Genomic DNA, 27,866 nt, shown 5'->3' with positions numbered 1-27,866 from the left:
CGCCATGTTGAGCTCTCCCCGGTCTTTTTGACTTTAAAAGGGGTTGTCTCATCTTAGACGCTTGTGGTGGGACTCCTGAGGTGAGCAGAGCAGCTGCATATGCCTTCCGTTCATTTCTAAGGGACTTCCGAAACCAGCCGAGCGCAATCGTTTGGCTATTTTCAGAAGTCCCACAGCCATAAAGCACATGCTGCGCATGTGCGGTGCGCTCTCCTTCACTCTTAGGGGCCCCTTCTGGAGATAGGTAGGTGTGGGTCTCAGAGGTGGGACTCACACCTATCACTAGGATATGCCATCAAAGTCGGAAATAACACAACCCCTTTAATAGTTCAGCAATAAATTAAAGGAGTGTCCAGGAGAAGAAAAACCATGGATGCCTTCTTCCAAAAAAAGAACCAACTCTGTCCACAGGTTTTATGTGGTACTGCAGCTCTGCCCCACTAAGGCCTCATGCACTATTTTTGCGGTCTACAAACTGCGGATGCGCAAGATCCACACAAAAAAAATAAAAAATGATAAAACCCAAAGTCATGAGCACTAACTCCAATGGAACCAAGCTGCCATTACCAGTCACAACCCAGGGACAGCGTTGGTGGTCGTTTTGGAAGAAAGCAGCCATGTTTTTCTAATCCTGGACAAACCTGCTTTAAGTGGCAATCCCAAATCCTGGGACATCCATATGTATCAGTCGTTTCCTTTCCAAGCAGGAGGTGCGAGATCTACCAAAGTGTCCTGACTTTCCTGTCGCCTATGGAAGCTTGAGAGGCACAGGCAGATTAACGTCTGCTGTAAATAGAGGCCTGCATTCTGCAGATATCTCAGACCTGGGCCTGTCTTAAGTCAGAGCTCTGATCGCAATAGATCCTAGTGCAAGACGATAAGCCAATACTGCCAATGTTACCCTATGGGGGGGTTTAGCAGAAGGCACCACAGCGATTGCACACACTGTCCAACCACATGGAAATTGCATTACTACTGTTAGGGATAACCTACGTGGTGCACGAAACGACATGTACACATGCAACTTCACGCACCTCCATAGGTGAGCATTCACGGCAATCATGTCTGCTATTGCCCTGCGATCTACCGTGACTGCAGTAATTGCCGTACATAATGTCCCCGTGGAGCCCCGGCCTGAATGATAACAATAAAGACATCTAGATCTTACCTCTGACAGGAACGTCTGTGCAGATTTCTGGGCACCAACATGAAGTAGATATTCATACACGTAAAGAGCAAGCCTAGAAAAGAGAGATGAAAACAATAAGGATGGATGCTTCTTATCCTAGGAAGCAGCACGCCTACAGTGGAGGGGGCGGTGTACAAGAACCACAATGACAGTCTGTGGAGGACTCGCGTCATAAAAAGGAGCACAGGGTACCATAGACCTTTAAAGAGATATCCCCCACCTGGGACATGCCCGGCTTTCTTCTTTCAATGCTACGGGACTTCTGAAAACGGTTCAGAGCTGGCTCAGCTAATTTCTTAAGTCCCATAGCAGCGCGTGGAGAGGACGTTCTGCGTGCGCAGAACGCTCTTCATCCACGTCGCTATCCCGTTCTTGAGATAGGAGCGGATGCCAGAGGCCGAGACCCGCACTCATCAGACATTTACGGCGCGTCTGATGGATGCCACAAAAGGTCACCTTTTTCAGAGATTTATTTGTAAGCTTCAGAGCTGCAATCCCCCAGCATTCAATGCTGGCTCAGAGCTTGCTGTGGCGATTTGCATTCTGGGAATAAACCAGGTACGACAGAAAAGCAGGGAAAACTAAAAGATGGCCATATAACCGGGTGATTTGATGTCTATACTATACCATTGCAGAATATGTATCTGAAAGACAACTACTCAAAATTGGTTTTTGTTTCTGCTCTTCTTGCTCTGACTTTTCACCTAAGACTTCTGGAGTTTCTCCAATGTGTTGTGGGACTTCTGGGACGGGGGGTAATGTTTTGTCGTCTTTATGGCCATATAAATTAGGTCTAGTTCACACTTCGGTGATTTGGTCAGTTTCCATCCCCGATATCTGATCAATATCTGTCCAATCAGACCAAAAGTTAGTGTGTATAACAAAAAGATGTAAATCGCCATCTGACCAATGATTGGTCAAGAAATCTGTCAGGTAATCTGTCGGTGTAATACAGCCCTTATGTCTGTGGAGGCTCACAATCACTGACCAAACACTAATGTGTGAACTAGGTCCTAGACAACTGTCAGTTGAACGCATTTCCCTGCAGGTTCCCTCTAAGTTTGGCCGAGCGTGAATGTGTCGAGGGAAGAAAGCTAAGAATGCATGTGCATGGGACGGGCATAGCCAGAAAATGCAGGCTGTAAACATGGAAGATCTGTTGCAGATATTTTTTGCAAAAAAAAAAAAAAAAACACACACAGTTCCCTTCATCTAAATAGGTTCCTATGGAAGAGGGTGAGACAAATGCAGAAATGTTCACTAATGCATCACTCGTCTGAACGGGACTTGCAGAAATCCTGCCGCAAGCGAATTCACGATCTGTACCACTGTTAAGCAGCAATGTATGTACACGTGCTTGCACTTCATGCCGTGCGTCGCTTGGGACGTACAGATGATCAGACGGCAGACAAGAGATCACTGCTGGAAAGAGCGTACAAAGGAAAAAGGGGGTGGGGGTCCTGATGCATGAAATCCCAGGGAAACAGGAAAAGAAGAAACCTGAACCATAGAAGACAGGAAGACAGAGCAGGGAGGAAACTTTACCAAGATGGAGCCGAGCATGGAAAAGGCCGATATATGTATGAATAAGGAAACTTTCACATCAGTGTTTTGGGTTTACGGAAGAGGAACTCAAGACCGGGCCATAACGGTTCCGTTTAGGGCCATCGTATTGTGAATGACGTATGCATCAGTATGAAAACCGTTTAGTGACCGGACAATAAATTAAATTGCAGTTTTGTGTCATCAAAACCGATCAATTCGGATCTAAAAACAATGTAAGGGTACTTTCACACTGGCGTTTTTCTTTTCCGACACCGAGTTCTGTCCTAGGGGCTCAATACCTGAAAATAACTGATCAGTTTTATCCCCATGCATTCTGAATGGAGAGCAATCCGCTCAGGATGTCTTCAGTTCAGTCACTGAACAGCGTCTTGGACGGAGGAAATACCGCAGCATGCTGCGGTATTCTCTCCGTCCGAAATTCCGGAAATGTATTAGTGCCGGATCTGGTAATAAAAATACTGGAATGCTGTATCCGTCCTACCGGTCTGCGCAGACCGGTAAAAACGTGAAAAAAAAAAATAGAAACGGACCCGTTTGTCCGTATGCATTTGTGAGACTGATCCGCATCCGTATACAAATGCTGCCCGTTTGCCTGATCCTTGCCGGATCACTCTGCCGCAAGTGTGAAAGTAGCCCAAGTCAACAATGCCGGATCTATTTTTTCTGATCATTATTTTATTTATTTTTTTAATCCGTCAACCGCTGACTTACAATGTTTTTAATGACTGATCCGGCTTGTTCAGTTTCGTATTAACACAACCGTTCGCATCAAACACAACGGAACCATTTTGGTCAGGTTTTGAGATCCCCTGCAGCTCCTCAAAACCGGAAACAAAATGCAATTGTGAAAGTAGCCTAACTGAAGATTAAAGGCAATAACAGAGCACAGTCCCCAAAATACCATGTAAGAAAAGCTTAAAGGGGTTTTCCAAGATTTTTAGATTGATGCCTGTCCTCCGTCAATATCGGATGAGTGGAGGTCCCACACCCCCCACCCATCGGCTGTTGGAAGAGGCCTCTTCCTAGGCCAGTGACGTAACGTTCATTTGGTCACATGACCAAGGCACAGCTCAGTCCTACTCAAGTGAAAGGGACTGAGCTGCAATACCAAGCACAGCCACTACACAGCGCTGTATCACACAGCTGATCGGCAGGGGGCCCAGGTGTTGGACCCCCACCAATCTAACCTATCCTGGAGGAGAGACCATCCTTATGAAAATTTCAGAAAACTCTTACAATAACGACACGCAGGGGTGCCGGAGACCCCGGGTTCCCAGAGCTGAACTACATACCCCCTAGACCTAGAGGAACACAGGCGGAAGGGAATCAATGGAGCTGTCAGCAGACCACAGGCTGTTTAATAAATGACTATAGTCTGTCGACAGGTCTTCGGGGTGTAACCAGAAGGCTCCTCAGCTAAAGGGGAGCAATCCTGATAATATTCGATCAATTTTAAGAAAATCACAACTTTATGGGAAGGAACGTTCATCCGATCGGCCCGTCAAAAACCTGCCACTGATCAGGTGACATTAGCGGCTGATCGAATCTTTTATATAGCCGCTAAAATAAAATAAAATTAGCACCGTGTCTCCCCTTGTAAAGAGGACATGTCGACGACAATAGGAACAACTGAACAGGGGGCAAATGATTGCACGACCCCCATACAGTTTGCACTGACATATGTAAACAAGCGCTGGTTGACTTGTCATTTCTTCGACCGGTGCACGTTACGGCCCATGGAAAAAAAGCCCAAAGTGTCCCCCAGGGGTACCACACCGGATCACATATCCGCTCAGTCTGACAAAACAACGACTACAGGATCTCCTCATGCAGCTCATAAGACCAACCCCAAGCCAAAGCATCGGAGCTCCCAGGTCACAAATGGATATATGTAAAGGGTCTCTCCACTCCGGACAATCCCAACTTGTTGGATAACACGATGATAAAGTACCACCCCCCCCCCCCCCCCTTTCTGGGCTACCTGACAGTAAGTGTTCAGAGGCTGGGGGGGGGGCAGCAGGTATCACCAGAGGGGGCATCAGTAGATAGAAGAGTGGGGGTACAGCATGGTTCTGGGACACAGGCATCATCAGGAGGTCCATAAAATGGGTACGGCAACAGATATAGTTAAAGGGACGCAGGTCACATGACTGGGGGGGGACCCAAAACTTAGGGGAACATAAGAGATTACTCTACGGGTACAGAAGCAACAGGAAGGCACAGGTATGGGGTACATCATTATCAGAGGGGCACATACATCAGAGACAAATATACTGTTGGGGCACAGAAAGTCTTGAGGGGAGGATGGAAATTTTGAGGGGTACATAACATCTGGTGAGCAGCCGACAGAAGGGGGCAACATACATCGCATAACCTGCTACAGACATTAACGGGGGGGGGGGGGGGGGGGGACACTAATTTTTTGAAAGACCTCAAACATCAATGTCTAGGGGAGCAGGAGGAATCACTACAGGGGACATAGTATTAAATAAAAACCAAAGGTTAGGGGGCAGCAGACAGTGCTATGGGGGTACAAGTGCGTCGTGTGGAGGGGGGGAAAGCAGATAGTGCTGGGGGAGTACAAGTGCGTCTTTGGGGGGGGGGCAGCAGACAGTGCTATGGGGGTACAAGTGCGTCTTTGGGGGGGGGCAGCAGACAGTGCTATGGGGGTAAAAGTGTGTCATGTGGGGGGGGCAGCAGACAGTGCTATGGGGGTAAAATGGCGTCATGTGGGGGGCAGCAGACAGTGCTATGGGGGTACAAGTGCGTCATGAGGGGGGCAGCAGACAGTGCTATGGGGGTACAAGTGCGTCGGGGGGCAGCAGACAGTACTATGGGGGTACAAGTGCGTCGGGGGGCAGCAGACAGTACTATGGGGGTACAAGTGGGTCGGGGCAGCAGACAATACTAGGGGGTATATGTGGGTCAGCACATTATTGGGGGGAAATACATGGGTTTCGGGGGCAGCAGACAATACTAGGGGGGTACATGTGGGTCAGGGGCAGCAGACAGTACTGGGGGGGTACATGTGGGTCAGCACAGTATTGAGGGGGGGAGAATACATGTGGGTCGGGGCAGCAGACAGTACTAGGGGGTACATGTGGGTCAGGGGGCAGCAGACAGTACTAGGGGGGGTACATGTGGGGCAGCAGACAGTACGGGGGGGTACATGTGGGTCAGCAGACAGTACTGGGGAGGGGTACATGTGGGTCAGGGGGCAGCAGACAGTACTAGGGGGGGGGTACATGTGGGTCAGGGGGCAGCAGACAGTACTGGGGGGGGTACATGTGGGTCAGGGGGCAGCAGACAGTACTGGGGGGGGTACATGTGGGTCAGGGGGCAGCAGACAGTACTAGGGGGGTACATGTGGGTCAGGGGGCAGCAGACAGTACTGGGGGGGTACATGTGGGTCAGGGGGCAGCAGACAGTACTGGGGGGGGTACATGTGGGTCAGGGGGCAGCAGACAGTACTGGGGGGGGTACATGTGGGTCAGGGGGCAGCAGACAGTACTGGGGGGGTACATGTGGGTCAGGGGGCAGCAGACAGTACTAGGGTGGGTACATGTGGGTCGGGGGGGCAGCAGACAGTACTAGGGGGGGGTACATGTAAGTCTGAGGGCAGCAGACATTACTAGGGGGGGGTACATGCAAGTCCAGGGGCAGCAGATATTACTAGGGGGGGGGGGGGGGTACATGCAAGTCCAGGGGCAGTAGACAGTACTCGGGGGGTACGTGTAAGTCCAGGGCAGTAGACAGTACTAGGGGGGTACATGTAAGTCCAGAGCAGTAGACAGTACTAGGGGGGTACGTGTAAGTCCAGGGCAGTAGACAGTACTCGGGGGGTACATGTAAGTCCAGGGCAGTAGACAGTACTCGGGGGGTACATGTAAGTCCAGGGCAGTAGACAGTACTCGGGGGGTACATGTAAGTCCAGGGCAGTAGACAGTACTCGGGGGGTACATGTAAGTCCAGGGCAGTAGACAGTACTAGGGGGGGGTACATGTAAGTCCAGGGCAGTAGACAGTACTAGGGGGGGTACATGTAAGTCCAGGGCAGTAGACAGTACTAGGGGGGGTACATGTAAGTCCAGGGCAGTAGACAGTACTAGGGGGGGTACATGTAAGTCCAGGGCAGTAGACAGTACTAGGGGGTACATGTGGGTCCAGGGCAGCAGACAGTACTAGGGGGGTACATGTGGGTCCAGGGCAGTAGACAGTACTAGGGAGGGGGGTACATGTAAGTCCAGGGCAGTAGACAGTACTAGGGGGGTACATGTAAGTCCAGGGCAGTAGACAGTACTAGGGGGTACATGTGGGTCCAGGGCAGCAGACAGTACTAGGGGGGTACGTGTAAGTCCAGGGCAGCAGACAGTACTAGGGGGTACATGTGGGTCCAGGGCAGCAGACAGTACTAGGCGGTACATGTGGGTCTGGGGCGCGGGCATTACTGTGGCGGTCCCGGGCACATAATGGCTGAGGCCGGACACAAAGACACAGGCAGCCGCGGAGGACCCCGACCATGAGCCTCCCCCCTACTCCCCACTTACTTCTCCCGGGCCTGCCCGTCTGACGGCACCGCTGAGCCTTTCCCCTTGGCGAACATGACGAGCGAGCGGCCAGGAGCCGAGGCGGCCTACCGACACCCGGCGAAGACTCCCGGCGCGGGGAGGAGCGCTGTGTCCGTGCGGCTGCGGCCGGTGCCTTACACGGTCTGCTACCAAGTGCGAGTCCGGGCGGTAAAGCAGCAGCTGCAGGGAAGGTGCGCAGCTTAGTCCCGGGCTCTAGTCGTCGTCTTCACGCCTGACCCCATCTCCCGCTGTCCGCGCTCTGTGTGTCCCGGGCCTGGCCCAGGTCTCCCCCAGTCTGCTGCATGCACTGTGTGTATGTGATGAGAACGTGTCCTGGAGGAGGAGGAGCCCGGACCTTCCGCTGCCCCTCACCCACCCGGCCGGCCAATGGGAGGGGGAGCCGTCCCCTGTGTGCACTGTGCATGTATCCCCCATTGTGTGTACTAGGCTTTGTGTGCCATCCATCAGCCGTGCAGCCGGCCCCGGGCTCTGTATACACATACCTGCCACCATGGCTGAGACAATAACATCATGTAGGCACTGCTGTGCCCAATGCAGGGATGGGGCAGGTGCACGGGGTGCCAGTGGGGGGCGGTAAGAAGCCAGTGTGCCATGCCATTTACATGCCAAGCTACAGTAGAATATGGCCATGGCACCATATTTATTATAACCCAACTTCACCATTGCCAAGTGATTAGATTGGTGCAACATTTTAACCACATGCAATGCGACTATACCGTATAATGCGTGGCCCACCGCTACCCTGTGGCTCCTGCAGCCTTCTTACAAACCCTAAAGCCATTTGTGGCCCCGTTCCTGATCACATCAGCATTGGAGGGCCCTTCAGGAGCCTCCGCTGCACTGTCCACATCACATTTGGTGCATGCAATTTTTTTTTCCTACAAATGATTGACAAAGCGACGGACCCCATTCTATGTGGTATGGTCCATCAGCTCCAGGTCCAACTGCCTTGTTAGGACTCTTTCACATGGTCAGTGTTTGATCAGTGATTTCCATCACTTATTGTGAGCCAAAACCAGGCACAGGTAAAAAACAGAACAGGTGCAAATCCTTCCCTTATACCTTATCTCCAGGCAGCGTCGGACTGAAGTCCCTTGGGCCCACCAGAGGAAATTATTCTGAGGGCCCATACTCTATGTATACAGGCCCTGTTTTATTAGGGATCCATTATCGTCAGATTTTGGGCCCACTGGAGGATCCTCTGGTGTGCCAGTCCGACCAGTCAATCTTCTTGCTTGCAGGGGCCCCATGGGGCTCTACACGATGTACATTTTGTATGTAGACCTCTAGCCATGGGTGCTATAATAATATGGAGGACAGAGGTGTAAGGCGTGAACGGTCCGTGGTATCCCGGCCTGGATTCCTGCTGACAGCAGGAGCGCATGGCGTCATTGGTTGCTAAGCAAAACCTGTATCAGAATCCCCATCCCCACCTTCCATGTGCCATAATTGGTGGCTTATTACGTGGCAGAGGGACCTTCGAGACCCTCAAGGCCAGGGAGCATCTTCTACCTCTGTACCCTCTTATAGTAATGCCCCTGAGAAAGGCTTTAAAGGGTCGTCTCACTTCAGCAAATGGCATGTATCGTGTAAAGAAAGTTAATACTAGGCACTTACTAATGTATTGTGATTGTCCGTATTGCCTCCTTTGCTGGCTGGATTCATTTTTCCGTCACATTTTACCTACTCGTTTCTATGGTTACGGCCACTATGCAATCTAACAGCGGTGGTCGTGCTTGCACACTGTAGAAAAAGCACCGGTCTAATGAATCCAGCCAGCAAAGGAGGCAATATGGACAATCACAATGCATTAGTAAGTTCCTTGTATTAAAGGGGTTTTCCCATCACAGACAATGGGGGTATATTTTTAGGATAGGTGCGGGTCCCACCTACACCGAGAAAGGTGGTGGAGGGCGCATGCGCAGCCACCCCCCATTAATTTTGATGGGGCCGCCGAAAATAGTCTCTATTTCCGTCAGCCCTATAGAAATTAATGGGATCGGTGGCCGCACAAGCGCGGTGTTCTCCCATTCACTTGCATTGGGAAAGCGCTTGGCTGTGGCGGGACCCTGGGAAACCCAAGGTCCTCCAGCCACTGCTCTGCCCACTCCGTTCTCGGCGTAGATGCGGGTCCCAGAGGTGGGACCTGCACCTATCCTAGCAATATGCCCCCTTGTCTGTGATGGTAATACCCCTTTAACTTTCTCTACATGATAAATGCCATTTGCTGAAGTGAGACAACCCCTTTAATAGAACATCAGGACCTGATTATAGGGAGGGCACAAGGGGCATTTGCTCAGGTGCTCTACCATTCCCAGTGGTCAAGCAGGTGTGTTTATTGCCATAGAAGATAAGCAGCTGCCAGATACCCCCTGGCTCTGCTAATCTCCAGGCTCATCGTGCATGGTAAAAACCAACACGCCAGACAGATGGGGAAAAGTGGGTCATACACTTCAAACCCAGCGTAAATTATCCACACCCAGGGGTGTAAAAAAGTTGCCATAGAAAACGATGGGCCTCCAATTGATCTAGCCCTATACAGGAGAGATATACAACCAATTACATCGCAGCTTTCATTTTACTGGTGTGGCTTAAGCAATAAAAGCTGAGCTCTGATTGGTTGCTAGGGGCAACAAAGACAGTACTGCTTGTAGACAGTTCTCATAAATGAGGCCTAAAGTCTTTCATGTATGGCCATCTTTTGGATGGGGTCCCACGTAGCGGCCATCACCCCCAGTGCAGACGGTTTACTAATCAAATAAAGTGCTAACTGGTCTCCGATTGTTAGGGTGCATTTTTGACCGCATGGTTAATACTGCATCAAAATATTCTGGCTAGCGTTGAGCAAACTTGTGTTTTACGTTCGGCGTCTAACGGAATTTAGAATCTATAACGCGATTCTTCGATAACCCGAACCAGAACTTTAGACGCCAAACTTAAAACACAAGTTGGCTCAACACTAATTCTGGCAAAACCACGAGTTGCCACGGTTTTGTGGTTTTTTTTTTGGCTGCATGGTTTGTACAGGTGAAGCACATTAAAATCATGGGTTTCACCTGCACGGCAAAAACTTTCTTGCAAATCCACGTAAAACTTATGACTGTACGGTCCTATTTGAGTGTCCTATGGTTTGGATGCCAAGTCATGGCCTTCCATGGCAGGCTATGGCTGCGCCATTTTACCACAAAATTGTGCAGTCATTGGCTTTTACCGGTAGGCGCGTGACTTGGCTACATGCAGCCAGCCGCACCGTCAGGCCAAACTATACAGGTGGCCATAAACCCTCAATAGCTATTGTGTATTCAGGTGACAGATATTCCTACCGACCTCACCATTCACATGCTTGGTTTGACCGGGCGAGCATATGTTCCCATCGGAGAGAGGGGAATTAGGCTACTTTCACATCTGCGTTTTTGCTGGATCCAGCAGGGGATCAGCAAAAACGCATCCGGTCAGTAATACAAAAAAACGGATCCGGCACCATTGACTTACATTATGTTTCATGACGGATCCAACTTGATCAGTATTCCGTGCCGCACACAAAAACGCTGCTTTCAGCCTGGGAACGCAGTACAGCTGAATAAAATGGATTCTGTTCCAGTTTGTTCAGTTTTGTCCCCATTGACAATGAATAGGGACAACATTGAAGTGTTTTCCTCCAGTTTTGAGACCCTATGACGGATATCATTACCTGAACGGAAAACGTATATATGAAAGTAGCCTTAGCTACCACCAGAAGTAGGCTTATCTCCATTGAGAACCAAGAATCAGGCATGTTGAATTTCCTTTTTTCCTCAACATCGGCTGAACGAACATCAGCCGAGCATCTAATACACATCTGAGCCTCGGCCTCCACTGCAGTATGGCGTCACCCCTGAGTCTCGGTGAACGGTGCCACTTCTGTGACCTGTGCCGCTGGTTTAATGTTTTCCTAAGGGAACTAAATTTGCTTTGCAACCAGTGAAAAAAGAAATTGACAAGAGCAAGATGTAGTAATGCCGCAAATTGACAATTTACCATGACTTGTGGACTATACTGTGAAGCACCAGCACTGCAGGCAGGAACGCATTGGGGGTCACTAACGAAAATTTTTACGCCTTTTTGCAACTTTTTAAACGATAAAAACAAAATATATATAACAATATGTCGTCACACGATCCTCGTCACTTGGGAGTGGTGGGGTCAGGGCCGGGACTTTGGCTCTGGCAAATTTACTATTATTTACACCTCAAAACAGGAGTAAAGTGTAGTGAAAACTACTCCAGTCAGGGACTTACGACAATTTTGGATCTAAAATAGTCACAACAAGTCCCCTTTTCTAACCGGCCGTGCGACAATATTTAGTCACATGGCCGGTTTTATGCCATGTCTGCCAGTTGGCCAGAAGAGGGTCGTGCTGTGGACGAGACTTCAGCGCTGGCAAATTTACTGGAAACATGCGTAAATGTTAGTGGAAAAACGAAGCCAGCCAGGGGTTAGGTAGTTATTACACCAAGCGCAAGGACTGTCACAGATGCGCCTAATTTATGAAGAGACGCTCATCACCTCGTCATAAATTAGACGAGTCTTACAGTAGCGCAAGGAGGAAACTAAGAACGGCGTAAAAAGACAGTGGCGGAGATTTATCAAACTGATGTAAAGTAGAACTGGCTTAGTTGCCCATAGCAACCAATCAGATTCCACCTTTCATTTTCCAAAGTAGCTGTGAAAAATGAAAGGTGGAATCTGATTGGTTTCTAGGGGCAACTAAGGGCTCATGCACACAAAGTTTTGTTTCCATGTCCGGTCCGTTTTTTTTGCGGACCGTATGCGGAACCATTCACTTCAATGGGCCCGGAAAAAAAACTGAAGTTACTCTGTGTGCATTCCGTTTCCGTATGTCCGTATTTACTTTCCCCCAAAAAATAGAACATGTCCTATTATTGTCCGCATTACGGACAAGGATAGTACTGTTCCATGAAAGGTCATCTGTTCCGTTCCGCAAAATACGGAATGCACACAGACGTCATCCGTATTTTATGCGGATCCGTTTTTTGTGGACCGCAAAATACATTCGGTTGTGTGCACGAGCCCTAAGCCAGTTCTACTATACACCAGTTTGTAAATGTGCCCCAAAGACTAATAGACTGCTGGAGGTGCGCCTAATTTGTGACAGGGGGCATGCCTCATCATAAATTAGCTGAATCCTTCTTCCGGCAACCCGGGTGGCGGGGGGTTTATGGGACAAAGACCAACGTAAGAAGCCGGTCCTTGTAAACGAACCCATTGGGACAAATTTACTAATTTGATTCGGCCTACAGTTTGCTGTAAAATGTGGGGGGAAAAAACGGGGGCATTTTATTTGGCAGAAAAAAGGATAATCCACTGCACCTAGCAAGTCAGTTTTGGTTTTCTAGTTTGCCAAGGGGGCGGGACTTAGCAGAAAGGAGTGTGGCTTAAGATGAGACCATATGAACCATCATTTTGACACAAATAGTTGGTGTAAAGTTATGCAAATGTGTCTAGCCATGCGCTCGTTTTCAGACAGACGGAGCCACTGTGAAAAATTTGGCACATCTTTGGGGTAAGGCCAAACTGGACGCACAGCCACACCCACCAATTTTTTCCTGCGGCTGCCATGGCTGTAAGGTATGTTGACATGTAGCGGTTTAACTGTGGATTAGCTGCTGCGGATTTGTGTGCGCCTAGTCCAGAGTGGATACGATTTTGAGAAGTATCATCCACACACCGCTATAAAAATTAAAAGAAAATGTAAAAATATACACTGAAAATTGGCCTCTTGTCCAGATTGCAGAGGATGAAATCCGACGAAAATCTGCAGAAAATTCTGCAACAAATTCATTGTAGCAAATCCTCCTCAGCGTAGGGGCACATGCAGTGTAGCCTAGGCTACTTTCACACTCGCGTTTGGTGCGGATCCGTCATGAATCTGCACAATAGCTTCCGTTCAGATAATACAACCCTCTGCATCCGTTCAGAACGGATCCGATTGTATTATCTTTAACATAGCCAAGACGGAACATCATTGAAAGTCAATGGAGGACGGATCCGTTTTCTATTGCGCCAGTGAAAACGGATCCATCCCCATTGACATACATTGTGTGTCAGGTCGGATCCGTTTGCCTCCGCATCGTCAGGCGGACACCAAAACGCTGCAAGCAGTGTGCTGTCCGCATCTTTTGCGGCCCCATTGAAGTGAATGGGTCCGCATCCGAGCCGCCAAAACTGCGGCTCGGATGCGCACCAAAACAACGGCCGTGTGCATGAGGCCTTAGGCTGAGTTCACAGTAGCATTTGGATTCCAGTAGCCAGATCAGCTCACTGCACTGCCGGATACGACAGTGTACCACCGGATCACCTTTGACTATAATGGGATCTGGCGTTCCGGGCGCTTTTCTGGCATAATTTTGGCGCAAGTGTGATATGTTTAGCCACTGTCAGTAAAAGTACACCAGAGGGTTGCTATTTTTTTTTATCGCGATTCGCACATTATAAATGAGTCTTAACACTGTTCTAATCTCTAATCCTGATCTATGTTTCACTCCATTTTTGAAAGTAGCAAAACTCATTAAACTTCGAAAAAGTTCACCTAAAGTAAAAAAAAAAAAGATGCAAAAATGTTTCACGCCTGCAACATTTTTATGCCACAAAACTGGCAAAGCAGATTGCATATGATCAGATACTGATGACCTACCCCAGGGAAAAGCAACCTTCAGCACTCCTGCAGTTGTGAAACTACAACTCTCAGCATGCTCCTTCCACTTGTGTGGGAGTTTAGAGAACAGCCAAGCAAGTGTGCATGATGGGAGATGTAGTTTCACAACACCTGGAGTGCTGGAGGTTGCTGACCCCTGACCTACCCTGAGGATAGTTCATCAGTATCAAAATCTCGGAAAACCCCTTTAATGTGTGTATTTATGGATCAGTGGTTTTCCACGGACCACGGATGTGTGACGACAGAGGGTGAAATCTGCACTGATAATGAGCACCAGCAATTGATACGGTGTGGATTTAAAAATCCGCAAAACAAGTAAATTTCCGTTCTGAAAATTTCCGCACCCTGTAGATGTGATTTCATGTACTTAGTTGGTACTGTAGTACACTGTGGGTTTTCCGCAGAAATATCCGTGCATAACACACACCATGGGGGTCATTTACTCACATTTTTATGGCTGTGCAAAAGGAAAACACAAAAGACCGTAAAAAGCTGGCCTTTGTAGATGACCCCCATCCACGTGCACAGGGTCGGACTGGCCCACCAAAGGATCCTCCGGTGGGCTCAAGCTCCGACACTAATAGACCCCTTACAAAACAGGGCCCTTAAAGGGGTATTCCCATCTTTTACATTGGGGACATATCGATAGGTGCAGGTCCCACCTCCTACTGCGCAGCCACCCTCCATTCATTTGTATGGGAGTGCACTCAGCTATTTTTGGAAAACCCATTGAAATGAATGGGAAGTCGATTTGACATCCGAAGTCGATTCGCATAAGAATTTGTTCTAATACTGTACGGAGCAGGAGCTCCGTACAGTATTAGAATGTATTGGCTCCGATGAGCCGAAGTTATTGCTAATAACTTCATAACTTAATTTCTAGTGTAAAAAAAACATTTCCCGAACTCGGGTTCGGTTCCAAGTGGTTCGGGAAGGGAGAGGGCATGGGCACACGCCGCGTGTCTTCTCTTCTTACAGCTGATCGGCGGAGGTGCCGGGTGTGGGTGCCCCGCCAATCTGATATTGATGACCTATCCTTAGCATATGTCATCAATATTAAAAGCCTGGAAAACCCCTTTAAGCCCCATAGAAGAGAATGGAGCAGTGGCCGCGCTTGCACAGTGCGCTTCCCATTTATTTCAATGGGACTTTCAAAAATAGCCAAGTGCATAACTTTATAAATTAATTACCGAACCTGAGTCCGAACCTGCTCCGTACAGTATTAGAACAAAGTTTTATGCGAATCGACTTCGGATGTTTCATCCGAAGTTGATTCGCTCATCCCTATTGATGACCTATCCTGAGGATAGATCATCAGTATTAAAAGCCCAAAAACCCGTTTAAGGCCTCATGCACACGACCGTTGTTTTATTGCGTGTCCGTTGTTCAGTTTTTCGTGATTTTCTGCAGACCCATTGACTTTCAATGGGTCCGTTGAAAACTCGGCTAATGCACTGTTTGTCACCCGTGTCCGTGATTCCAGTCCGTCAAAAAAATATAACCTGTCCTATTATTTTTGCGGAACACGGTTTGCGGCCCCATTCAAGTCAATGGGACCGCAAAAAAACGTGGAGGCACACAAAATTGTCATCCGCGTACGTTTTTTTCCTATCATTTGCATGGCAAACCTGACATTTTTTACTTTTCTTTATGTCTGGTGGTCCTCCAAAAATAAAGGAAGACACACGGAAACAAAAACGGATCACGGAACAACGGAACCCCATTTTGCGGAACGGAACACAACAACGGTCGTGTGCATGAGGCCTAAAGGAAATAGCTGAGCCAGTCCCATAGAAATGAATGGAGGGTGGCCGCACATGCGCGGTGCACCCTCCAGCACTTTGCGGGCGCCATTCTAAGTATAGGTGCAAGTTTCAGAGGTGGGACCCGCACCTATCAGTCTAGCTCTGTCTCCAATGTCCAAGATGGGAATACCCCTCTAAGGTCCTGTACGCACAGAGGGCGGACCCTCAGTATAATTTCTTCTGGCGGGCGCTGTGTGTAACCTTCAACTGCGCGTCCAGATTTTCCACAGGACTGGTTAGTCTGAGGCCCTTTGTACCCGCTGCACCCACGGGTCTTGTGTTGTGTATACACAGGGCTTTGTGTAGCCTACACAACAGGTACAAACACTCTGCATTGCCAATTTAGGATGAACAAGTTATATTCAGAAATGTCGCCTATTTATAAAAAAAAAAAAATGTAATGCACTGAAGAACACGTATCGGTATGTGACGCCATCACATCGCCACATGCATGGACCGCGCCGCTCCTTTCCTATGGGAGGCTATGATACCAGTGGGCACCATGCAGCAGCCTGTGGAGCGCCTCCAGGACCCCACTGGGTATAAAGAGGCAGGGATCGCACATTGGGTCAGAAACAGCGCCAGAGCGCAATCAAGCTTCTTTTACCTGCAATCTGCATGGCGGCGCAGTTTCTGATGCAACGTGTGAACGCAGCCCAATAATGCATGGTGTCTGGGTGGATACCTGGCTACTGCAGGTTACATGGATGGATTTGCTGTGCAATAAGAATGATCAAATAAGACAGGAAGTGTTGTCATAGGGCACTGCACAGGCTGACAAAGCGTTAACCCCCTTGATGCAAGGCACCTCTGACTAATGCCTGATCAGAGCAGTGCCTTGTCTCTGCTCACAGATCACTCAGCCTCTAATCTGGGATTCACACAGAAGCAGCTATATTAGTTGCTCCTCATTATTGACTATAGCACAGATCTCTTCCACTGGGGTTATTAGGCCTCTGCTCACTTACCCTCCCTCCCCCCTTAAATCGTATAACATTTCCCTCCTTGGAGGCATCGTTCTCCCCCCACCTCTCCTCTTTCTCTAGCTGGTGCTAGTGCTACTGCCCCTTTAAGTCAAGCGAGTTGGGGCTTCCTGTCTCTTTAAAATTGTCTGAGGTTCAGAATGCTCTGATTGGCTGTTTTCCGAGGGGAGACTGGAAACTGCTCGGCCGGCCCGATTATGAGCGCCGCTGTTCCAAGAAGAGACACTGCCCCCCACACTGCGCGAGCGCCCGTCCGGGGAGGATGGAGGGGGAGGGAAGGAGAGACTGCCTGCTGCAAGGAGACTGAGGGCTCCTGGAAGAGACCATCGTGCTAGGCGTACAACTACAAACCCCAGCACTCCAGCTGTAGAACCACAAGTCCCAGCATTCCAGCTGTAGAACCACAAGTCCCAGCATTCCAGCTGTAGAACCACAAGTCCCAGCATTCCAGCTGTAGAACCACAAGTCCCAGCACTCCAGCTGTAGAACCACAAGTCCCAGCACTCCAGCTGTAAAACCAAAAGTCCCAGCATTCCAGCTGTAGAACCACAGGTCCCAGCACTCCAGCTGTAGAACCAAAAGTACCAGCATTCCAGCTGTAGAACCACAGGTCCTAGCACTCCAGCTGTAGAACCACAGGTCCCAGCACTCCAGCTGTAGAACCACAGGTCCCAGCACTCCAGCTGTAGAACCACAGGTCCCAGCACTCCAGCTGTAGAACCACAGGTCCCAGCACTCCATCTGTAGAACCACAGGTCCCAGCACTCCATCTGTAGAACCACAGGTCCCAGCACTCCAGCTGTAGAACCACAGGTCCCAGCACTCCGGCTGTAGAACCACAAGTCCCAGCATTCCAGCTGTAGAAGCACAAGTCCCAGCATTCTAGCAGTAGAACTACAAGCCTCAAGATTCCAGCTGTAGAACTGCAAATCTCAGCATTCCTGCTGTAGAACTTCTAGTCCCAGCTGTAGAACTACTAATAATACCAGCATTCCAACTGTAAAACTACAAACCCCAGCATTCTTGCTATCGAACTACAAATTCAAGCTATAGAACTGCAAGTCCCAGCATTCCAACTGTAAAATTACAAACTCCAGCATTCCATCTGTAGAACTACTAATACCGGCCTTCAGCTGTAGAACTACAGGTCCCAGCATTCCAGCTGTAGAACTACTAGTGGCAGCATTTGAACTGTAGAACCACAAGACTCAGCATTCCACTTGTAGAACTACAAATCCCAGCATCCCTGCTATACAACTACAAGTCCCAGCATACCTGCTTTACAAATACAAGAAGTCCCAGCAATTCTAACAGTAGAACTACAAAGCTCAGCATTCCTGGTACAGAACTACAAGTCTTAACATTCCAGCTGTAGACCTACAAGACCCGGCATTCCAGTAGTAGAACAACTAGTGGCACAATTCTGACTGTAGAACTACAAGTCCCAGCATTCCAGCTGTAGAACTACAAACCCCAGCATTCCTGCTACAGAAGTACAATTCTCAGCTGTAGAACTACTAGTACCAGCATTCCATCTGTAGAAGCACAAGTCCCAGCATTCCAGCTGTAGAACTACAAACCCCAGCATTCCTGCTACAGAAGTACAATTCTCAGCTGTAGAACTACTAGTACCAGCATTCCATCTGTAGAAGCACAAGTCCCAGCATTCCAGCTGTAGAAGCACAAGTCCTAGCATTCTAGCTGTAGAACCACAGATCCCAGCACTCCAGCTGTAGAACCACAGGTCCCAACATTCTAGCTGTAGAACCACAAGTCCCAGCATTCCATCTGTAGAACCACAAGTCCTAGCATTTTAGCAGTAGAACTACAAGCCTCAAGATTCCAGCTGTAGAACTGCAAATCTCAGCATTCCTGGTACAGAACTACAAGTCTTAACATTCCAGCTGTAGACTTACAAAGCCCAGCATTCCAGTAGTAGAACAACTAGTGCCACCATTCTGACTGTAGAACTACAAGTCCCAGCATTCCAGCCGTAGAACTACAAACCCCAGCATTCCTGCTACAGAAGTACAATTCTCAGCTGTAGAACTACTAGTACCAGCATTCCATCTGTAGAACTAAAAGTCCTAGCATTCCAGCTGTAGACTACAAGACCCAGCATTCCAGTAGTAGAACAATTAGTCCCACCATTCCAATAGTAGAACTACAAGTCCCAGCTGTAGAACCACAAGTCCCAGCATTCCAGCTGTAGAACTACAAGTTCCGATGCGTTTTTTTCACACGGTTTAGGGGGCGGTTTTTAGCCTTCCAAACAATTTCAATGGGAACACTGAACACGGATTCCGCATCGAGATTGTCCGTCACTTCTTTTATCTGCAGCGTGATATTAAAAATAGAAAACGGATCCGTCTTGGCTATGTTACAGATAATACAAACGGATCCGCTCTGAACGGATGCATGCGGTTGTATTATCTGAACGGATCCATCTGTGCAGATCCATGGCGGATCCGCACCAAACGCGAGTGTGAAAGTAGCCTCATTCAGACAACCGAATGAATGGGTTTGCATCTGTTCCGCGATTTTACGGAACGGGTGTGGGCCTATTTATTTCAATGGAGCCACCAAAGATATTCCGTAGGATGCGCCAAAATTATTAATTGGTGCGTGAATTTTAATTATTTTGGTGCATTGTATGCCAATAAGCTTTTTCCTAGTTAGGCTACCTTCACACGAACGTATTTTGTGTCCGTTCCATATTTTTTTGGCGGATTAGATGAGGACCTATTTATTTCAATGGGTCCGCAAAAAATACTGTCCGCATCCGTATGTCTGTTCCATAGCCCCGCAAAAAATATAGAGCATGTCCTATTCTTGTTCGTTTTGCAGACAAGGATAGGCATTGTTACAATGGATCCACACAAAAAAACGGATGTCACACGGACGTCATCCGTATTTTTTTGCGGATCCGCATTTTGTGGATCCCAAAATACATACAGTCGTGTGAATTAAAATCAATTCTGACGTGTGAAAATCGAGTGCGTTTCTGAGAATAAGGACTCATGCACATGACCGTATGTATTTTGCGGTCCGCAAAACACGGATCCGCAAAAAGAACAGATGAAATCCGTATTTTTTGCGGATCCATTGTAATAATGCCTGTCCTTGTCCGCAAAACAGACAAAAATAACATTCATTTTTTTGTCCACAAAACAGACAAAAATAACGTTCATTTTTTTTTGTGTTCCGTATATGGAAACATTTATTTCAATGGATCCGCGAAAAAAAAAAAAACAGAAGGTACTCCGTATGCCTTCCGTTTCCGTTTATCCGTACAGAACATGTCCTATTATTGTCTGCATAACTGACAAGGATAGGACTGTTCTATCAGGTGACAGCTGTTCCGTTCCGCAAAAAAACGGAATGCACACAGTAGTCATTCGTATTTTTTGCGGACCGCAAAATACTGAAAAAAGCCATACGGTCGTGGTCATCCGTATTTTTGGGGGAACAGACTTGCGGACATACGGATACGGAATGCACACGGAGTCATTAAAGTTTTTTCGCTGCCCCATTGAAATGAATACTTCCGCATACGGGCCGCAAAAAAAAGGAGCAGACGTGGACAAAAAATACGTTCGTGTGCATGAGCCCTAAAAAAGACTTTAGTGCCCTGAGGGGCGTGGCCAGCACTGGAACGCTAGGTCCGCCCATCAGTGCACTGAAGCCCTCATCTCAATAAACAATAGAGACTTTTTTTCTAGGGAACGACACGGACAAATTTGGCAAGACGGGTATCTGTTTTATCAGCAGGATCAACTCTATAGGGTTGGCCCTGCAGATGGGTGATCTTTACGCATTTTTTTATAGAGCTACTTAAGTTTTTACTAATTTTCCATTTCTATTGCTTACTTTACCTAGAGCTTTATTGTGATCTTATATCTATATGCCCGAGGAAGCTTGGTAGCGAAACGTACGTCGGGGTTGGAGGCACACTGGTCTGTATTTTACAATCATTATGGGCTATGTTACGTGGTTTATTTGAATGGCTGCCTTTTATTTCCTATTATCTTGGGATATTTGTTATTTATATTAGCTTTCTGGCTTGCACTATGCACTTTATTTTGTTTAGGCTACGTGCACACGAACGTTAGGGCTCCGTGTCCGCGCTGCGGGTCAAAAAATTGCGGTCCGCTATGCACAGACCGTGGTGCAGCCGCATGCGGATCGCGGACCCATTCACTTGAATGCATGCGCTACTTTTTTTGCGGTGCGGAGGCACGGCCAGAGTGCTTCCGTGGGGTTCCGATCCGTGCCTCCGTTCCGCATCTCCGTGATTGCGGACCCATTCAAGTGAATGGGTCCGCGATCTGTGATGTGGAATGCACATGTATACGGACCGCAATACGACTATAGGGGGGCACACGGTGTTGTGAATGTAGCCTTATATGCACTTATGTGATTAGATGATAGTTTTGGGAGCCTTAGGCCTCTTTCACAGTACTGTTTTTTTTTTTTCGTTTTACGGGCCGTTTTTTGCGTTCCGTATACGGAACCATTCGTTTAAATGGTTCCGCAAAAAAAAATGAATGTACTCCGTATGCATTCCGTTTCCATATTTCAGTTTTTCCGTTCCGTTGAAAGATAGAACATGTCCTATTACGTGGCTCCATTGAAGTCAATGGGTCCGCAAAAAAAAAAACTGAATACATACGGAAATGCATCCGTATGTCTTCCGTATCCGTTCCGTTTTTGCGGAACCATCTATTGAAAATGTTATGCCCAGCCCAATTTTTTCTATGTAATTACTGTATACTGTACATGGCATACGGAAAAACGAAACAGAAACACAACGGAAACAAAAAAAACTGAACAACGGATCCATGAAAAACAGACCGCAAAACACTGAAATAGCTATACGGTAGTGTGAAAGAGGCCTTATAATGATGTATTAAGCCCATGTGACACATGACGTTTTTTACTACAGATGTATGCCGCTGTGTGATTTTAATATATTTACGTTATTGATTAATAAGTGGGGTGGTTTTATTCTATAGGTGTGTATAGTTTAATTATAACCTCACACAACCCTAATGGCAGTTTTTTCGGGGCTGGTGTAATAGGGTTGATTCTGCTGACGGGTGCTCTTTCAATGGCATCTTCTGATTTTCCTTTAAGAACGTTTCTAGCAGTCAATGACCTGTGGCGTGAGAGGCGGTAAAGCAGTATAATCTGCCGTAGGTATTCTCCATCCTGTTAACGTCTCGGTTTTTATCCTGTTAGTGAGAAGAGGCTCGCGCGCGCGGTAGATATGACAGCTGCTGCCGCCTCAGTGCGGTTTTCAGAGCACAGTTTGTGCTGGAATGGAAACAAGTATTTTGTCCGCATTCTGCGCGCTTCCAGGAAAATCCTTCTCAGTAGACCTCTTCTAAAGCGTGCCCAACATGAGACTTTCGAAGGAGAAGCCACCGAATTATCTAATCCTTTCCGTGTGATGAGAGTTTTAATAAAAATTAATATTTATCAGCAGATTGCAATATTTGCCTATTAAAAATTAAAGTACCCCTCTGCAATATAGAACCTGTGGGCTGCCTCCTTGATAAAGGGAAGACTGCTCAGAAGCAGTGGGGTACCTACCATGGAGCCTTCCTATGAAGCGATTGTGGAGGGAGTCTCAGGGCTGTACTGCTTCTACTGTGCATTTTCCAGCATCCAGCATGCATTTCTATGCACTGAGCTCCCCCTAGTGGTGGCTGCAAGCAGCCAGTTTTGCAATAGAAGGGAAGAAAGAAATAATTGATGTATTTATACCAGTTGTCTGGTGTCCATACATTGAGAAATATGGTGGTCAGAAGGAGCGCCATATTTAGGAAGCACCTGTTCCACTTTTCACCAACATGGAAGTTGTATAAAGTGAGTGAGGCGGAGGATGATTTATTAAAAAAAAATAATTATAAATTTTTTTAATTCCATTTCTTCCACTTTGACATTGATCCAGAGTCAAACAAAATTATTTCAGACTTCAGCCCTCAAATGAATTCAGATCCCAGACTGCAGAAACAAGAGAACTGCCAACCCAGAGGCTGCTGCAACAGGAATGGGTGGGGAGGCTAAACATGAATGGATGGGGGGCTGGACTTGGGGATCTCTTGGCATGTGCACCTGACCAACAATCACCCGCCTGACTGGGCCGGGCAGCAGGTGTACACTGGTACTGAGCCTAAGGCCCCTTTCACACGGGCGAGTATACCGCGCGGATGCGATGCGTGAGGTGAACGCATTGCACCCGCACTGAATCCCGACCCATTCATTTCTATGGGGCTGTGCACATGAGCGGTGATTTTTACGCATCACTTGTGCGTTGCGTGAAAATCGCAGCATGCTCTATATTCTGCTTTTTTCACTTAACGCAGGCCCCATAGAAATGAATAGGGTTGCGTGAAAATCGCAAGCAAGTGCGGATACGGTGCGATTTTCACGCACGGTTGCTAGGAGACTATCGGGATGGAGACCCGATCATTATTATTTTCCCTTATAACATGGTTATAAGGGAAAATAATAGCATTCTGAATACAGAATGCATAGTAAAATAGCGCTGGAGGGGTTATAATAATAATAATAATTTAACTCACCTTAGTCTACTTGATCGCGCAGCCGGCATCTCCTTCTGTCTTCATCCTTAGCTTTGTGCAGTAACAGGACCTGTGGTGATGTCACTTCGGTCATCACATGGTAAAAGATCATGTGATGACCGGAGTGACGTCACCACAGGTCCTTTTCCTGCACACAGCTAAGATGAAGACAGAAGGAGATGCCGGCTGCGCTATCAAGTGGATTAAGGTGAGTTAAATTATTATTATTATTTTTTTAACCCCTCCAGCGCTATTGTACTATGCATTCTGTATTCAGAATGCTATTATTTTCCCTTATAACCATGTTATAAGGGAAAATAATACAATCTACAGAACACCGATCCCAAGCCCGAACTCCTGTGAAGAAGTTCGGGTTTGGGTACCAAACATGCACGATTTTTCTCACGCGAGTGCAAAACGCATTACAATGTTTTGCACTCGCGCGGAAAAATCGCACGTGTTCCCGCAACGCACCCGCACATTTTCCCGCAACGCCCGTGTGAAAGAGGCCTAAGCTATAGTAGTTGTAGGCCCATGTTTGCACAGATGTTAAAGAAAATATCCTGTTTTGCCCCCAGTAGAAATAATGTCTCCCAGTATAAATACTGTCTCCCAGTTGAGCCCCCAGTAGAAATAATGGCTCCCAGTTGTGCCCCCAGTAGAAATAGTGCCCCCCCCCTTTGTGCCCCCAGTGGAGACAGTGCCAATAAATAAATAAAAAACTCCCCCAGGCACTCATGGGAAGATTGCTGTGATCATGTGACATCACGAGTGCCTGTGGGGAGGTGAGCTTTTTTTTAAAAAATCTCTGCTGCTCATGTACCTGTTTTTAACGGCCGTCAGAGGGGATCACTTAAAGGGGTTGTCCAAGTTATGAAAAAATAAATATAGCACTGTAAATCTGATGGGCAGCAATACATAACTGAGCTAAGCAAGTTTTAGGCCAAAATATATATATTTTCTCATTTCCCTGGTTCTCTTCTGGCCCTTTGTTTACCTGCAATAAGAACAATCTCTTCCCCTCCCCCTGCTCTGCAAAGGGATTAAATGCAAGTGACATGTCTGCCTGCTGGGAGACTCAGCAGCATGTTGTATTTGTAGGACTACAAGTCCCAGCTGTACAAGGACACTGCTGATACATACAGGATCTTCCCCCTACCCGTTCTTGTGCAATGCTCTGCAGAACTCCTCTAGTCTGTCAGCTCTATGTCCAGCATTTGTCTCCTCACTGCCTGCAGCTACTCAGCCCTGAGTCTGTGCAGCTGAAGGGGTTAATGTTTTTCCTCAAGAATCCAGGGAGAGAGGGACAGCAGCAGAGGCAGTGCAGGGGGGCGTGGCCAGTGCAGTGAGGTCTCTGTACAGGCACATATCTGCTCTCAGGCTTGTGCACAAAACATCATCAGAGCAGGGAGAGGAGCTGACATCACAGGTCATGTGACCCTCAGTGAAATCTGAGAAAGCAGCAACTGGAGATAAACTAAGTGAATTGTAAAGTACTTACATTTGCCTAGTTAGAAACATACAAAGAACAATTTTTTTTTTGAATGGACGTTATTAACGGCCTTTAAAAAAACAGCAGTGTAAATACCCCCATAGACTTCAATGGTTCTGTGACGGCGGTTAAACAAACACCTGTCGGGTGGCTATTTCTCACTTTTGTGTGAACGTACCCTTCGTGAAGACTCACTCAGGTTAGGACACTTGGCTTTACCTGGGCCATGTAACCCACCGTCATCTAAGTGTACATGTGTTCATAGCACTGATTGCCTTAAAATAGTTACTGCCTCTCTTCTGGGCTCCATAAATGTTGAGTTTTATGGGTCATCTTCTTCTACCTGCCATGTTTGTGTATTAAATATCAAGGAAGTGAAGAGTTGTCATGTCTCAGGCCCTTCGGTTTTAGAACAAACCCAAAATGATGTTCCACCTAAAGAACCATTCATGATCTCACTATCTAAAGTGTCTAGAACTTGATAGACGATCAGCCAGGGGCTGTGATGGATAAGTTGTGCTTCTTCGGTCTTCTTGACTATAAGTTGTTGTTTTTTATGTTTTATATTATGGGTCCATGGTCTGCATTTTGAAGGCTTATTCTATCTTTTTGCAGAAAGGACATATGGATGCAAAAAGCACATGGATGATCCATGTGCTTTCCACATCCATATGTCCAATAGGCCCCATGCACACGACTGTATCGGTTTTGCGTGTACATTGCACATTTTCCCCTTCCGCAGGTCCCGCACTACGTTACAAATGCCTATTCTTGGCTGCAAAGTGCACAGGAATAGGACATGTTCTGTTTGCGGAATGGACATATGGAGGCGGACAGCCCGCTCATCTTTTGCGGCCCCACTGAAATAAATGTGGATCGGATGCAGAACGAAAAATACGGTCGTGTGCATTGGGCCATACTTGGCCGCAAAATGCAAACCACGGACCCACTCAATAGGTTCGCAAAAAATGCAGATCCAATATGGATGGTATCCATATTTTGCGGATCAGCAATTTGTGGTCTGCAAAATACCTACGGTCGTGTGCATGAGGTCTTACTTTACTTGTAGATCCTGGCCCTTGATGCAAAGTCTGTAATAAGGCCTCTGACCATAATGTGCCACTTATAGTCCTGGTGCCCCCCTATATATGATAGAGGAGGAGGTGCGACTGCAACCCATATTTATTTCAGAGCAGGGCACCAGTGCATGTTCCCTATGCTTCAGCAGCTGTGGTCAGAAGGACCATACACATTAGAACACTTGTTTGGCCAATAGCTATCTCTCTGCCCCCCCATATACATGCATGCTTGACTCTGCCAAGCATGCATGTGTTCCTTATGGGGAGTAAACCATTGTCCGACACCTCTGTGGAAATGCAACTGCCTGATCTTTTATCTCTCATTGGGGGACAGTCTGAAGGCTCCCGCCGAAATCAGGTTCGTCAAGCTTGAGTGTCTCCCTAAGCCTTACGTTTAGGTTTAGTATCCTTCTAGACGACATGTGCTGGAACATACCTGGTGGGCTATGAGCTGATCCTTCATGGTAGGTACCCGGTGCTCTGGGGTTTTGAACTTTTGCTCTGATGACAAATGTGAATTGTCTCTTCTTCACCTTTGATGTAAACCTCCAGGAGACAAGTCCAACATCTCCAGTCCCTTCTACTGATAAGATGATATCAGGCAAGCCCTCTGCAAGTGACATGGGTGGAAACGCGTGAAGACTTATTATTTTATTCCAATGGATTTCCCCGAGACCAGCACTTTCCAATGAAAATGTCAGGTCACCCGAGGGTCATCGCACAGCATCCCATTGTCATTTATGACTCCAGTAAAGACATCACATAGAGAGCCGCACTTTCATGTCAGACAGTGACAGAGTTTCTTTTTCTCTGCATCAGGAAGCATCCTGATGGACTGTCTAGCCAAGGGCACAAAAACCAGCATGGTCCCTCCAAAACATACTGCACCAGAGACTGAGCTGGGGGTTATTACAGGCACTTTTTGCATATTTTGTGGTCAATTGATGCATCAATTCGGTCAGCGTGTCCGATGGGTCTACTTCCAGGAACACAGAATTGCTTTCTTATGGGTAATTGAATCAATTAACATTTTTTTATTTTATTATTATAACCCTGGATCTGCAATATTCTAGGTAACATGAATTTATAGATTTGTGTGCACTTCATAGAGTTATTGTTTATTTATTTATTTTTATTTATTTTACACACTTAGAAAGCGCTGCAATATTCTGCATTGCTTTACAGACATTAGCCTCAAGCTGTCCCCAATGGGGCTCACAATCTCAATTCCCTATCAGTATGTCTTTGGAGCAGTGGCGTACATAGAGAAGTAAGGGCCCCATAGCAAGGATCAAACCGGGCCCCCCACACAGGACAGAAGGGTTTCCTCCTAAACCCCTTTCAGTGACCCTTGGGCCATTCTTTTTCACTGCCTCATTTGCTAAAAGTTGTTCCTTTAGAGGGTAAAGTCCTGACCAAGTTTTCACCCCCCCAGTAGAGGAGGGGATAATCCCAACTAAGACTGGGCCCCCTCTTGCCCTGAGCCCCATAGCAGTCGCATGGTTTGCCGCTATGGTAGTTACGCCCCTGCTTTGGAGGATGGGAGGAAACCAGGGTACCCGGAGGAAACCCACGCAAACATGGGGAGGACATACAAACTCCATCCAGATGTTGTCCTTCTTCAGATTTCTTTACAATCGTTAATTTTGCTTGAAACGTAAAGTAAAGTCAAGGAATAAAGTATCATAATAAGAAATTTCATGGAACATGTTTTTATGTTTTGTTTTGTGTTTTTAATCAAAACCATTTTGTCACTCCAAAAGTTTTCATAAGCAGTGTATAAAGCAGGGCTTGAGATCACAGTGTAAAAGCCACCTGCACACATTGTGGAATATGCAAAAATTTTCCATGCACGGAAA

General features: G+C 47.3%; 1 protein-coding gene across 1 annotated transcript in view; it reads right to left on the bottom strand.

Moving 5' to 3' along the window:
• Nucleotides 1-7,672, bottom strand: part of SSBP3 (single stranded DNA binding protein 3) — a 46,276-nt gene extending 38,604 nt beyond the window's left edge. Inside the window, 2 exon segments of the mRNA XM_044300957.1 lie at nucleotides 1,169-1,241; nucleotides 7,302-7,672. Of these exon segments, the coding sequence (XP_044156892.1) occupies nucleotides 1,169-1,241; nucleotides 7,302-7,357 (129 nt within the window). The 5' untranslated portion in view covers nucleotides 7,358-7,672.
• Nucleotides 7,673-27,866: the final 20,194 nt, after the last annotated feature.

Source organism: Bufo gargarizans, chromosome 7 (genome assembly GCF_014858855.1).
Source record: "Bufo gargarizans isolate SCDJY-AF-19 chromosome 7, ASM1485885v1, whole genome shotgun sequence".
In the NCBI taxonomy this organism is placed as follows: domain Eukaryota; kingdom Metazoa; phylum Chordata; class Amphibia; order Anura; family Bufonidae; genus Bufo; species Bufo gargarizans.
This window is presented reverse-complemented; position numbering and strand designations above follow the sequence as displayed.